The following is a 14,524-nucleotide window of genomic DNA, read 5'->3' as shown; positions in this document are numbered from 1 at the left end:
AGGAAGTTTTGAGATTCGAAGTCTCACAGTGTCTTATCCTAGTGTTCCAAGGGACGCTCCAGAAAGTGAAGTGCTTTATTAATAGTTATTGAGTTGTGATTGAGCCATGATATGAGCAAAGGTCTCCGGATTGGTAGTTCTTTGCTCTTTACCCTCTGCTCCTCTGCCTCGGCAATTGTAGGCATGAACACTCCACACTCCCTTAGTCAGGAGGCAGATGCCACTGACAGTTGTGTTTGCATTTTCATGTTCTACTTCAGGAATAGAAAAAATGCTGAAGTAGTCAGATTTTATCACTTCCACGTTTCCTAATAATGTTTAACTTTCATTTAAAAAAAATCTAGGAGATAAAAAAGCATGCTAGCTGGCAAATCTACTCCCTCTACCCACAGTTAGTTAACTTCAGAACACATCTGAAGTCCTCTGCCATATGTTTAGGAGGCAAAACCTGAGAAAAGCTTGTGGCCAGAATCAGACCACTATTTGTCCCCTCCTTGGTACCAGTTTTACCACCAATTATTTTTTCACAGCCAGCTTTTGAGAACTTTGAGTATAATTTGATATCTGAAAATTTACACACGCGTCGGTGATCCTCAAGCTTTTCGGAGAATCACATTCTTCTTTCCATCTGGAAAAAAAAAAAAGCATCAGCTTCTGGAATCATCCCACTGAGACCTACTTGAAAGAGATTCTCCTGTTCCACTTCCAAGCATGGGTGTGAAGAACTTCGAAGCTTGGGATTATGTGGTGTTTGCAGGCCTCTTCGTCATTTCCTGTGGAATTGGTGTGTTCTTTGCCATAAAGGAGAGAAAAAAAGCAACATCTCGGGAATTCTTAGTAGGAGGAAGGCAAATGAGCTTTGGTCCTGTAGCTTTGTCTCTGACAGCCAGCTTCATGTCAGCTGTCACTGTTCTGGGGTCTCCTGCTGAAGTCTACCGCTTTGGGGCATCCTTCTTCCTTTTTCTCATTTCTTATGCATTTGTGGTCCTTTTCACATCTGAACTCTTTCTTCCTGTGTTCTACAGATCTGGCATCACAAGCACCTATGAGGTAAGAGACCACTTTCTCCCTGTCCACAGCAAGGAGATGCCACATTCTTTCCATGTGAAAGGTCTTCCCCTCCACCCCAGTTTGTTGTCTTTATATTAATGCATATCATCTTGACTTCAGTAGTGGACTATTTTCAAGGCAATTCTATGCTGTTTAAAATTGGTATGTAGTATGGGGGGGGGGTTTGCTTTGTTTGGGCTGTAGACACACCTGTTTGTCACTAGAAGACAACTAGTAATGTCACTCTCATTGACTATTTCCATGATTTAACGAGGACCAATGTATAAAAACGAATGCACTGCTTAACTGGTGAAAGATAAATAAGATAAGAGATATAATATTATTTTTATTATCATTAACATGACCACGCTGAAAAGGCAATCAGAACACATGTTTTCAGTATTATAATTTTCCAGTGGAGAAAACTGAGATCAGGATATAGGCATGTTTTAGAAGTAGATAAAAATCTACTGAAAGGCTAATATTTGTATATGGTACTTTTTTATGGCCTGTATATCAAAGAGATTTTTAATATTAGTTATTAATGAACTCCAGGTTTAAGTACCAAAAGGGATTATTTTTGAAAAGGGAGAAATATTTCAGTAGGAAGAAATTCCAAAATAATAAAATATAGAAATTATTGTACCAAGTGGGAAATATGACCATGGAATTTTGGCCTTGAAACAATGCTCAATAAAACCAACATCTTTAAACTGAGCTTTCATGCCCAGTATTTAAGTGTGATTATAAATCAGTTTTTGCAAAGAAAAAAAAATACTGAATCTTATTGCCAATGAAAACCCTGAAAGTCACAGCAGAAGACTCAAAAAACTTTAAAAATTTTATCATAAAATGTTTCTCTAGCCTTCCAAAGCCATTTAGACAAATAAATACTTTCCAGAAGGTCTCAAGACATACAGTTTCATAGGTGACCGTAATTATCCTGATGCTAAGAAATTAATCACATTGGGAAATTCATGAGGTGTAGTCTGAGACACAAACTCAAGAGAAAATAACTGAATTCATGTTTAGCACTACAAAATGTCCAGCACATGTGCTATTAAACTGTAATGTGCTTCAGAAAATGTAAATGTGGCCTGGATTTTCCCACGCAGGGATAAAGATTTGACTGAAGAAAATACTGCTGAGTTTTCTAGTTTTGTGTTACAAGTGTTTTTAACATGTGCAATCCTTATGTCCATGTTTCCTCCTGGAATATACATTATAATTAGCCATTCATTTAATAAATGCCCATGCAGCATTGACTTTGTCCTGTGCACACACACCTGCAGACCTTGAGGACATTTGTTAAACGTAATGCTCTGCCCTCATGGGTCTTACTTTCATGCAAAGAAGACAAACAATAAACACATAAAACAATTATAGCACAGGGTTATATGTTCTGCATTTAGTTGTGTGCTAAGCAGTATTTTATGTATTTTACCCATATTAACTCATTTGGTGTTTGCCAGCAGAAAAATCACAGCTTTCACCTCAGGGAATAAGAGATAGTTTATTTCGGAGCCAAATTTGAATGATTATGGCCTTGGAAATACAGAGTTAGGTTAACAGAGGTTCTATGTTTACCTAAAAATAATTAAATAATATATTCAAGCAGAGTCATCTGCCTTTTCCTAACCTTGCAACTTCTTCTAAACTTGCAACTTCTCCTAAACTTGCAACTTGTAACTGATTTTAGTAAAGTGAATGAGAATTGCACAGGCAATTAAGCAATTGCAAACACATAATTTGCAAGGAATCATGGACTCTAACCTGAGGAACCTATGACACATGCTTCTCAAGGCCAGACCAACTCCAAAGAGATGTAAGACTCCTTTCAAATTTACATGTTCAGTTTCACATACAAACTTGTTTTTGAAGCACCATTGCTTGCCTGAGGATTCTTTAAAACCCACAGTACTATAACAAGAGTACATGAAGATTGTGTAAAGTACTTGTAAGTTATTTTGGGATTGGACCTTACTTTACAAGATTGGCCTAGAGGTGACAGCATGAACTCTAATGTAATCCCGCTTGGCTTTGAATGACAGTTCTGCCACATGCTAGCACCTGATAGAAGAAATCTTTTAAGCACTCTATGTCTGGTTTTTATACTGAAAAATATTATTAGTAATAACCTAGTAATAACTTCTTTCTTGAAGGATTTCTACAGTGGATGAGATATTATATGGAGTTACTTATAGATCTGGGTTAGAATATTATGTCAGCACTCCTTTTTTTTCATTGTTCCCTATTTATAACACTATGTTATATGGGATATCTTTCCTTATACCCCATTACATAGTATATGATTTTCTGCATCTTTTCAGGTGTAAAAGACTGAAATAAGTGGAATGTATGTGATATCCTCTTCTTGAACACCAACCAACTTTGCCGTTTGCTTTGATGACTAAACTTTTCAAACAATTAGTGAGTTTGGATTCTAGATCTCATTAAATTTACAGCATCTGTGTTTGTCCTTTGGAATACTGCCATCATATTGCTATATAAGCAAGCTGTCTCATCTGGTCTAGCTCTGAAAGTGGAGTAGTCTCACACACACATACCTCAAGCAATTGATTTTGCAGTTGATTAGAGCTACTTAGGGACCAGGGGAAATAATGGAGGACTAGCTGTTACCCTCAGCATGATGAAAAATAGTCATTCTTGGGTTTTGAACCCACCACTTTGGGATGTCTATCCAACTTCGCTTTCAGTTGCTGTGATAAAACACTGCCTGAAACCAAGTTAAGGAGGAAAGTGTTTATTTCATCTTACAGGTCACAATTCAGCCTAGAAGGAAGCTCAAGCAGGAACTCAGGTCAGTAACAGGAGGCCATACAAACATACTAGTTACATGGCTTTCTCAGCCTGCTTTCTTATTTAACCCAGGACCACCTTCCCAAGGATGTCACTACTCCATCTCCTATTAATCATTAATTCAGAAAATGCCCCACAGACTTGATGAAGCTATTCTTCAATTAAAGTGCCTTCTTCCCTTGATCCTAGTTTGTTTCAATTTGACAGCACCTAACAACACAGTGGATAAAATACAGCAGTAGCTAACTGGTTGGTTGGTTGGAAAGAGGGTGGAACTTCAAACTGAAACTATGCATCTGTGCAACTTTGTCACACCTCATCCCCATGTCTAGGCATAGAAATTAATTTCACTCAGGTACTCAGGTGTTCTAAGTTAGGCTTAGCTCAACTTCATTTTTTTTTTTTTTGAGACAAGGATAGCCCTGGCCATCCTGCTACTCAATTTGTAGACCAGGCTGACCTTGATTCACAGAGATCTGCCTGCCTCCGCCTTCCAAGGGCTGGGATTAAAGGTGTACACCACCATGGCCAGCACAGCCAAATTTCAGTAGCATACATTTTCATTACTTCCAGTTTGATAGTTTATAATTAGATTTCTCACGCTATTTTCATTTCAGTTTAGATTATTTCCTTTTTTCTGTTCTAGTAAGTCTAAGTTTTTTTTATATTGACTATTAAACTGTTTAACATATGTTTCATAGTCTATCATTATGTCCAGCTTCTTAGACTGGCTAACCCTTAAGCTTCCTACTTCTTTCAATCTAAAGTATTCATAACAAAAACACATATATTACAATGTCTCATACAGTGACCTCTAAATATTTGTGTATGACATTTTGTTACATTAATTTTACTTTTTCTGTGAAATTGAGTCTGTGGTATTATTTTAATAATATTTTGATAAGTAATATGCATAAATGTAATAAAATATTACTTTGGCAAAATTACTATAAAATATTTGTCCTAAAATGGAATTTTAATATCTGATAATATCTAACCCAATGTTATGAGAATTTTAGTTCAATCTATGGAGGAATTAGCTTTTAATATTTGTATATCAGCCATTATACTGTTTAGTTGAAGAGTGGCATGTTTTATATGCTTTCTGTTTTAGGGACACATTCTAGCTGAATATTGAGATGCTTTTAGGATTTTGGCCACTGAAGCAATTGGGCTGAGTAGGAGGCTGTTGCCACAATATAGAGGAAAAGATAATTTTTCAAAGCTGCATCAAAAGAAATGAACCAAGCATCTTTGTTTGAAAGTATGGTGTAGGTACCAAGCTCCTTTTATGAATTGAATGTAGGCTGTGAGAGCTAAAGACGAGGTGATATTAGCTTCATATTATTACTATTTCTGTGCGAGCAACCATGCAGAGCAGATTTATATGTCTTGAGTGAGACAATACTGTAGATGGACCAAGTCTAAGAAAAAAGCCAAACAAACAGCAAGATGAGTCTAAACTTCACCTCTGGGGCTTTTAAAACCAGGCATGAAACATACAATGTTTCTGTTAGACTCAGTTTTTGCTTTCTAGTGTAATTTAAAGCTTGTATACCCATCAAAGACAACCATTCAATGAGTGAAAAATACATTGAACAATTTTTCAGGTGTAGAATTAATATGATTTTATGCATGATAAAATGACCTTAGATCATATGAGTAGGTACCAGACTCCTGGACAATGGAGTCAGAAGCAAAGGACTGGTAGCAGATACCAAGGGTGCAGAGAAGCTCAAAATGGGATAATTGTCAGACACTTCTGTGGGAATGTGGCACTGCAACAGTGATTTGGCCTAGAGAAATTCATTTTGGAGGTTTGACCTTCAGGAATGGATGGTTATAAGTTTCTACTGTTTTAAGTCACCCATATCCATACAAAGCCAGACAGACTGATAACCTTAAATATATTAAAAATATCTGGGTAACAGAGCTCAGAAAAGAAAATATGCATAGGATTATGGATGCCATCTGGATCAGTCTTCTTGGGAGATAACTAAAATTGTTGGGAACAGTTTAAGTTTGAGGAAAATCTCTCTTTCATTTTTAATTAATGTTGGAAAAGTTAAAAAAAATAATAATTGTTGGTTGCCACAAGCACATGAGTGACAGTTATTGTACCTTTATAAATATCTTGCCATGCGATGATTGTTGTGGTTCTTAGGTATTACAGCTCAGGAAGGCTGCCTCCTTCTTGTCTGTCAAATACACAGTGGTCAGCTTTAAAACCATATATGCCCAAACAACAAAATAGGACTTAGTAGGTTGTATTTAGAGATATATGCACATATACATACAGACCTATTCATATCCACATACATATGTGTATGTAACAATAATAAGCAAAAAAAAAAAAAAAGAGAGAGAGAGAGACTATCACCTTGAGAGAGAAATAGAAAGGATTTGAGGGAGGGAAGGTGGATGGAGCTGGAGGGAGAAAATAGAAAAGTGGAGTGATGTAATAAAATAATAAAAACATAAAATAGAACTACCACTTTAGCAATAAATAATTATTGAATCTTGATTATAAATTATGAGGAAGTGTAGGTATAACTTAAGATATACAGGTGTGGCCAGGCGATAGTGAAGACCAAGCCAGAAAGCCATACGGCATTTTGGCAACAATAATCCCTGGATATTTTGAGAGTGGTGTGAACCAAGTTGTCCTAAGAAACACAATGTGGTGGGTATCTATATGCCAATAGAACATGCTGCCAAGGCTTAGTTTTAAAGTGGCCAATGAGAGGGCTACAGAATTAGTCCAGAAAAGAACAAAGACAGGCTAAACTGTGGGCAGAAGGGACATGAAAGACAGCGGATTCAGCAGGAAGACCCCTGCTTCGATGTCGATTTTCATGCAAGCACTCTAGTTGCCTTCTAGAACTATTGTGAGAAGTATGAAGAACATGTTTGACTTTTAACAATTCATGTTCTTCTTTTTTTTTCCCCATTGCTTCTAAGGATACATACCATAAAATAATATTATAAACCCAAATCCTATGTTCAAAGAAAGACTAAGAAACTGATTTTTAAAAAAAGTCAGCAGCTTGTGATGGTCTGAATAGATTCCCCCCCCCCCCCACAGGTTCTTATATTTGAATGCATAGCCATCAGAGTGCCTCGACTTAAGAATGATTAAGATCCCCGATCTCAAGCTGTACTACAGGGCAACAATAATAAAAACTGCATGGTATTGGCATAGAAACAGAAAGGAGGATCAATGGAACAGCATAGAAGACCGAGAAATAAACCCACACACCGATGAATACTTTGTATTTGACAAAGAAGCCAAATCCACTCAATGGAAAAAAGACAGTATATTCAACAAATGGTGCTGGTCCATCTGGATGTCCACATGCAGAAAAATGAAAATAGATCCATATTTATCACCCTGCACAAAACTAAAGTCAAAGTGGATCAAGGACCTCAACATAAAACCAGATACTCTAAATCAGTTGAAAAAAAAAGTGGGGAACAGCCTAGAACTCATTGGCACAGGAGACAACTTCCTGAACAGAACACCAACAGCACAGGCTCTAAGAGCAACAATCAATAAATGGGACCTCATGAAACTGAAAAGCTTCTGTAAAGCAAAAGACACAGTCATCAAAACAAAACGACTGCCTACAGATTGGGAAAGAATCTTCACCAACACTTTATCTGACAGAGGGCCAATATCCAGTATATATAAAGAACTAAAGAAGCAGAAAAGCAACAAACCAAGTAATCCCATTAAAAAATGGGGAATGGAGCTAAACAGAGAATTCTCGAAAGAGGAACATCAAATGGCAGAGAAACACTTAAAGAAATGCTCAACCTCATTAGCCATTAGGGAAATGCAAATCAAAACAACCCTGAGATTTCACCTTACACCCATCAGAATGGCCAAGATGAAAAACTCAAGTGACAACACATGCTGGAGAGGTTGTGGAGAAAGGGGAACCCTCCTCCACTGCTGGTGGGAATGTAAACTGGTACAACCACTTTGGAAGTCAATCTGGCGCTTTCTAAGACAATTAGGAGTAGTGCTACCTCAAGATCCAGCTATACCACTCCTAGGTATATACCCAAAATTTGCTCAAGTACACAACAAGGACATTTGTTCAACCATGTTTGTAGCAGCTTTATTTGTAATAGCCAGAACTTGGAAACAACCCAGATGTCCATCAACAGAGGAATGGATACAGAAATTGTGGTATTTTTACACAATAAAATACTACTCAGCAATCAAAAAGGAGGAAATCATGAAATTTGCAGGCAAATGGTGGGATCTAGAAAAGATCATTCTGAGTGAAGTATCCCAGAAGGAGAAAGATAAACTTGGTATATACTCGCTTATATAGACCTACAAGATATGATAAACATAATGAAATCTACACACCTAAAGAAGATAATCAAGAAAGTGGACATGGGTGAAGATGATTAATCCTCATTTAGAAAGACAAATGGGATGTGCATTGAATGTATGACAGGAGTCTACCGCAAAAGGCATCTGGAAGACCCTACCTAGCAGTGTTTCAAAGCAGACACTAAGACTCATAACCAACCTTGGCAGAGTGCAGGGAATCATATGAAAGAAGGGAAGTTAGTATGATATGGAAAGGATAGGAGCTCTACAAGGACCAAACATATCTGGGCACAGGGTCTTTTCTGAGACTGACACTCAACCAAGGACCATCTATGGATATAACCTAGAACTTCTGCTCGCATGTGGCCCGTGGTAACTCAGTAACCAAGTAGTTTTCCAACGTAAGGGAACAAGGACTATTTCTAACAGGATCTCAAGGGCAGGCTCTTTGACCTCCCCCGCCCCCAGGGGAGGAGCAGTCCTGTTAGGCCACAGAGGAGGACTTTGCAGCCAGCCTTGAAGATACCTGATAAAACAGGGTCAAATGAAAGGGGAGGAGGTCCTCCCCTATCAGTGGACTTGGAAGGGGGAAGGAAGGAGACCAGGGAGGGAGTTGGGGAGGGGGAGGGAATGAGGGAGCAGGATAAAGCTGGGACACAGAGTTAACAAATTGTAACTAAAAAGAAAAATGAAAATTAAAAAAAAAGAATGATTAAGAGGTGTGGCCTTGTTAAAGGATGGGCTTCACTGCCTGTAGGCTTTGAGGTTTCCAAACCCAAGCCAGTTCAGTGGTTCTCTGTGCTGTCTGTGGATCAGGATGTAGAACTCTCAGCTACTTCTCCAGCACCATGTCTGACTGTGTGCCAGCATGCTTCCCACTCTGAAGACATGGACTAAACCCCTGAAGCTATAACCAGCATCTCTTTACAGCAAAAGAACACTGACCAAGACAACTGTCTAAAGCTCACTGACTGCATGTCTTTCTCTGTTTTGTGTTTGTTTGTTTTGTTTTAGTATCTACAGCTACGGTTCAACAAACCAGTTCGCTATGCAGCAACTGTCATCTACATTGTGCAGACGGTGAGGAGCAAGGGCGGTGGCAGGTCTGAAAAACGAGGGTCACAGGGTTTATTGGGGGGTAAATGACCTCAACTAAAGGACAGCTTTGATACTAAGAAGTCGCTACCTTCTTCTGAAGGTAGTACTTTTGAGATGTGTGATTATCTTGAGACGAATCCACCCAGCATAGATTTCTTATTTCTGGAATAACAACCAGCAACAAATTGTAAACTGGATATGGTAAGCCAGGCCTTTGATATCGGTATTTGTGAGGCAGATGCAGGTGGATCTCCCTGAATTCATAGGAACTCTGGCTCACCAAATGGATGAGGTTAACCAGAGGTACAAGTGAGACCTGTCTCAAAGCAAACACACACACAGTATATATGTATATGTATGTGTATGTGTATATGTATGTATATATACACACACACACACACACACACACACACATATATCAAAACAAACTGTCAGAGGCCATAGAGGAAACATTCTTATTCAAAATTATTTCATTCTTTTAACTTTTTAAAATTCAATTATGGAATAAATCTGGTAAGTTATTTTTGTTGTTGCGAGACACGTTCTTCCAAGGTATATCAGGCTGGAAACTCTTCTGACTCTATATCCCAAGTTCTGGGAACAGGCATACTTATTGCTCATGGCTTAATTTCTTAAACCAATAAGCTGAGTCACACTAGAAATGCCTGCTTCTCTGTAAGTCTCTTGCCTCTACTGTAGTAGTTTTCATTCATACACCCCCTTCTGTCTTATGGACTTCTTCCTATAGTGGGCTTTGAGTAGCATGTACACAAGCTACTCTCTACTGCTACATTCCCAGTAGTTTTCTGCAGCAAGATAACCCTTGCCCTTCTAAAATTCTGCCTCTGCCTGAACGATTTATCTAGGAAATAGGAGGCAAGTAATATTTTTTTTTCAGCTGCTAGCCTTATTTAATTAAATAATAAGTGCATCAAAGTAACACTATAAGGTTTCTATCCCAAACAATCTTATCTTTTTTGAGCTTATAATTTACACATAAAATTTCTCCCTTCCCCATCTTCTCTTCAAATCCTCTCATGTACCTAACCCTATTCTTCAATTCATGGACTCATTTTTTTTCCTAATTGTTTTTGCATGTATATATACACATGTATAAACACACACATATATACTAATTAGAACCTGTTTGGCCCATATAATGCTACTTGTATTTATGTTTTCAGGGCTAACCACCTGACACTGGACAACCAATTGCTAAAAAGCAATGCTTCCAGGCTTTTCAAGAAATATTGCTTCTTACCAAATGGCTCAGATATTTTCATTTTAAAACTATGGAATTCACACGGGATTGATACCCTCACAGTTTTAGATAATGCAATTCAGCATTAAATACAATGGAAGTTAACTAATTTACACCATTGAAACAACTGTAAGCAGGGGCTGCATGGGTTTGTATCAGGTCCTCTGTGTATATGTTATAGCGGTTAGCTTGAAGTTTTTGTGGCACTTCCAACAGGAGGAACAGGTATATCTCTGACTGGCTATTGGGTAGCATTGTCCAGCCTCCATAGAAGGGCTTTTGCTTATTCTTAATTGTATCTTATTTTGTCCTATGTGACTGTCATGTTTTGGACGTCTGTTCTTTTCTGAAAAAAAAAAAAAATGGATCAGGGGGAGTGGAGAGGTGGTGAGAAAACTAGAAAGAAAGAAGGGAGGGGAGTCTGTGATTGGGACATGAGATAAAAATTTTCAATAAATAAAATAAAAAATAACACTTGTAACAACAACAACAAAAAAGACTATGCTCAACAGAGAATTTTCTAGTCAGGCTTTCCCCTCATGCCACTTTCTCTCTGCCCCTGTGTCTACACCAGATTCTCTACACAGGAGTTGTGGTCTACGCCCCTGCTCTGGCTCTCAATCAAGGTGAGTTTTCTGGGCATATTTCACCTCAAAGTTTCTAAGTGCTCAGCTTTGAAAATATATATTCAATACTTTATATGGGAAATACTATAGAAGATAATGGACTTGGGGTGACTATATTGATCACTGCATATGTGAAGTTGGAAAAGTGTGCTTGACACGGAGAGTAGTAAAAAACGATCACCGGAGTTCTGCTTTCCAAAACTGCTTGATTGTCAACACTCAGTTCAGTCACGTGTTTTGTGCTGGGGTGTTTCAGTTTTGCTTCCCAATCTTTGAAATGATGGCAGATTTGGCATTGTACATCCATAAGAACTAAGTAACGTCATTTGTGTTGAAGGCTACTTCATAAAGCAAAAGATCTGAACACACAAGTAAAAGCTGCTTATAATTACATTGAGATATATATCGTTGATCCTTTCGAGATAATGGAATCCTGGAAACAAAAATAAAGGAAAAATAAAAAAAAAAACAGAATATATTTTCTTCAGTGATATCTCCCATATTAAAAGAACATAGCAATGAAATTAATTTCTCTGTATAGACATATTGGGAAGTACAAGTTCTTGAAAAAAAGCCAAATATATGTTTAATATTAAAAATTAGTAGCAATATTGAAATTCATGTTCTTCCTCCATATAATGTCTACACAACCCTTTACAAACAAATGACAGAGAAAAAAATTTCAGTATCAGTAAAGGTGGGTTCAGATTGCTCAGTAAATTGGTTGAAAAGCAACAACCAAACTGGACCTAGAATCTAAGCTACAGAATCATAGTGGGCCAAATTTGCTGTTCCGCTTTTGACAGAAAAGATTGCTTTAATGCCTTTTAATGGTATTTCTTCTTTTGTAGTGACTGGCTTTAATCTCTGGGGCTCTGTATTTGCAACAGGCATCGTCTGCACATTCTACTGTAGCTTGGTATGTACAGGCCTGTGAAAAAAAATATTATGAACTAATTCCTAATATGGGATAAGGTTAAATCTCCAACTAGAGGACATCAAATTATGGAGGAAAATGTTACTCCAAAACTAAATGAAAGCACCATATTGCCTTATCTGTCATAATTTCTTGAGGAAAGCACTGTTATTTTCTATAAAATCTTTGTAGTGCCTACTATAAAAATAATTTGGGCTCTGAAATCACTCAGAAAAATAAAGCTTTTGTTTTGTTTAGGACTCTTGTGGGTGGCAGCTAAGTATGGGAGTATTTCACTAGCCATTGGTTATTTCAGGGATCTGAATTGGCTTGGCTTTCACAACTCACACTGATTTATGCAATGTGAAAAGTGCAACATGTGTCTGGAGAAGAATCCAATTAAGACTATCAGATAACCTAATTAAAATCCTAAAATAATAAAACTTTATTTAGAAGAGTAAAACAACAACTGACATAAGAAAATCAGGTCCAATGAGAAATTATTTAGTGAAAGAAATATCTCCCTGATCAGAGGGTAAGTGATCCACTTGGGAATTAGAACATTTATATTTCTCTGAATAGATTATGAAAAATGACAAAATAAATATTTAGGAATGGCCAAGATACTTTTCATTTAATAAATCTAAGGGTTCTGTGGCTATTTTTTCTCCTACTTATAGATTGCATTCAACATTTCAACTATAGGACTTCTCATTTCTCAAGCAAGCTCTGTTGTACTGAGAGAATCTTTATATAGTTGTGACAATTAATTTAGATCAATAAATAGTTAATGCACACTTTGTGCCCATTTAACATAGTTTAAATCTTTTATTTTTCTGGATCATCGTATAATTTTCTGGTTATACTTTACTAGTTATTACCAGGAATGTACACTGTCTATCTGCCACAGCAAAGAAGAATAAAACAAATTACTTATCAAAGCAGGCTGTCCACATAGTTGACATTATGCTTATATCATATACCTTTGCAACATGTATCATAATAATATAAAACTGAAAATGCTTTTATCTCCTTTGTACATTGTAGATCCCTCCATTTCTCAACATTGAAACATTTATCTTTATTTCTCTCTGTTTTTGTTCTCACAACTATAATTATCACACACTTCACACTATGCGTAAGAAGAAGAGGCTCCTCCTCTGTCCAATCTGATCATCTATGACAGGTTTGTTGCTCTAACAGGAAGAAAACTAGACTCTAGACACAACTTTTAGATGTGTGGCTAAAATTGCACAGAATACCACAGCTCCCCAAGGAAATCTCCCACCACACCTGGCCATATATAAAATAACTTAAATTTGTTATCATCAGAATTATTATTTGGAAGGTGTAAGTAGTGTTTTGGCTAGAAGAAGCAGACTCCCGGCAGGGCAAGCTAGGAAGTCTATTATTGGCTAAGAAGTATATTATTAGTTAGCTTATTGTATTAATTATCTTATTGTATTAGTGAGCTTTGGGCTCCCATGGATATCAGCTGAGTTTGATACTTTTTTTTCTTCCTCCCCCATTCCAGAGATGCGCCCCCACCAACTTGCATTCTCTCAACCCTCTCCCACTTTCCCCAGATCTGATCTCCACCCCCATTCCAGTTCCTTTCCCTTCCCCCTCTCCCAGCCTGTTCCCTCCCTGCATCTACTTCAGATGTCTATTTTATTTCCCCTTCTCAGTGAGATTCAAGCATCCTGCCTTGAGCTATCCTTGTTGCTTGGCTTCTTGGGGTCTGTTGATTGTAGCGTGGTTATCCTGTAGTTTACAGCTGATATTCGCTTATGAGTGAGTACACACTGTATTTGTATTTCCAGGTCTACGTAACCTCACTTGGGTAACCTAGTTCCATCTACTTGACTGCAAATGTCATGATGTCCTTGTTTTTATTAGTTGAATAGTATTCCACTGTGTAAATGTACCACAATTTCTTTATCCATTCTTCAGCTGAGGGAGTCTGGGTTGTTTCCAGTTTCTGTCTATTACAAATAAAGATGCTACAAACATAGTGGAGCAAATGTCCTTGTGATGTGTGGAGTATCTTTGGAGCATCATATACCCAGGAGTGGTATATCTGGGTCTTGAAGTACAACTATTCTCAGTTTTCTGAGAAAGTATAAGATTGATTTCCAAAGTGATTGTACAAGTTTGCACTTCCACCAGCAGTGGAGGAGTGTTCTCCTGGCTCCACAGCCTCTCCAGCATGTACTGTCACTTGAGTTTTTGATCTTAGCCATTCTGATAGGTGTAAGATGAAATCTCAGAGTTGTTTTGATTTGCATTTCCCTGATGACTAATAACATTGAGCATTTCCTTTTTTTTACATATTCTTTCTTTCTTTCTTTCTTTCTTTCTTTCTTTCTTTCTTTCTTTCTTTCTTTCTTTCTTTCTTTCTTTCT

At 37.4% G+C, this 14,524-nt stretch overlaps 1 protein-coding gene across 1 annotated transcript in view; it reads left to right on the top strand.

Annotated features, from left to right (window-relative positions):
* The first annotated feature begins 397 nt into the window (after positions 1-397).
* Positions 398-14,524, top strand: part of Slc5a12 (solute carrier family 5 member 12) — a 50,544-nt gene continuing 36,417 nt past the window's right edge. The window contains exons 1-4 of the mRNA XM_055599200.1: positions 398-1,050; positions 9,233-9,298; positions 11,152-11,203; positions 12,055-12,122. Of these exons, the coding sequence (XP_055455175.1) occupies positions 712-1,050; positions 9,233-9,298; positions 11,152-11,203; positions 12,055-12,122 (525 nt within the window). The 5' untranslated portion in view covers positions 398-711. The remainder of the gene's footprint in view (positions 1,051-9,232; positions 9,299-11,151; positions 11,204-12,054; positions 12,123-14,524) is intronic.

The sequence above is a fragment of the Psammomys obesus genome, unplaced genomic scaffold (assembly GCF_907164565.1).
Source record: "Psammomys obesus unplaced genomic scaffold, mPsaObe1.curated_primary_1811, whole genome shotgun sequence".
Taxonomy (NCBI): domain Eukaryota; kingdom Metazoa; phylum Chordata; class Mammalia; order Rodentia; family Muridae; genus Psammomys; species Psammomys obesus.
Note: the sequence above shows the minus strand (reverse complement) of the source record. Positions and strands in the feature narration are given on the sequence as shown.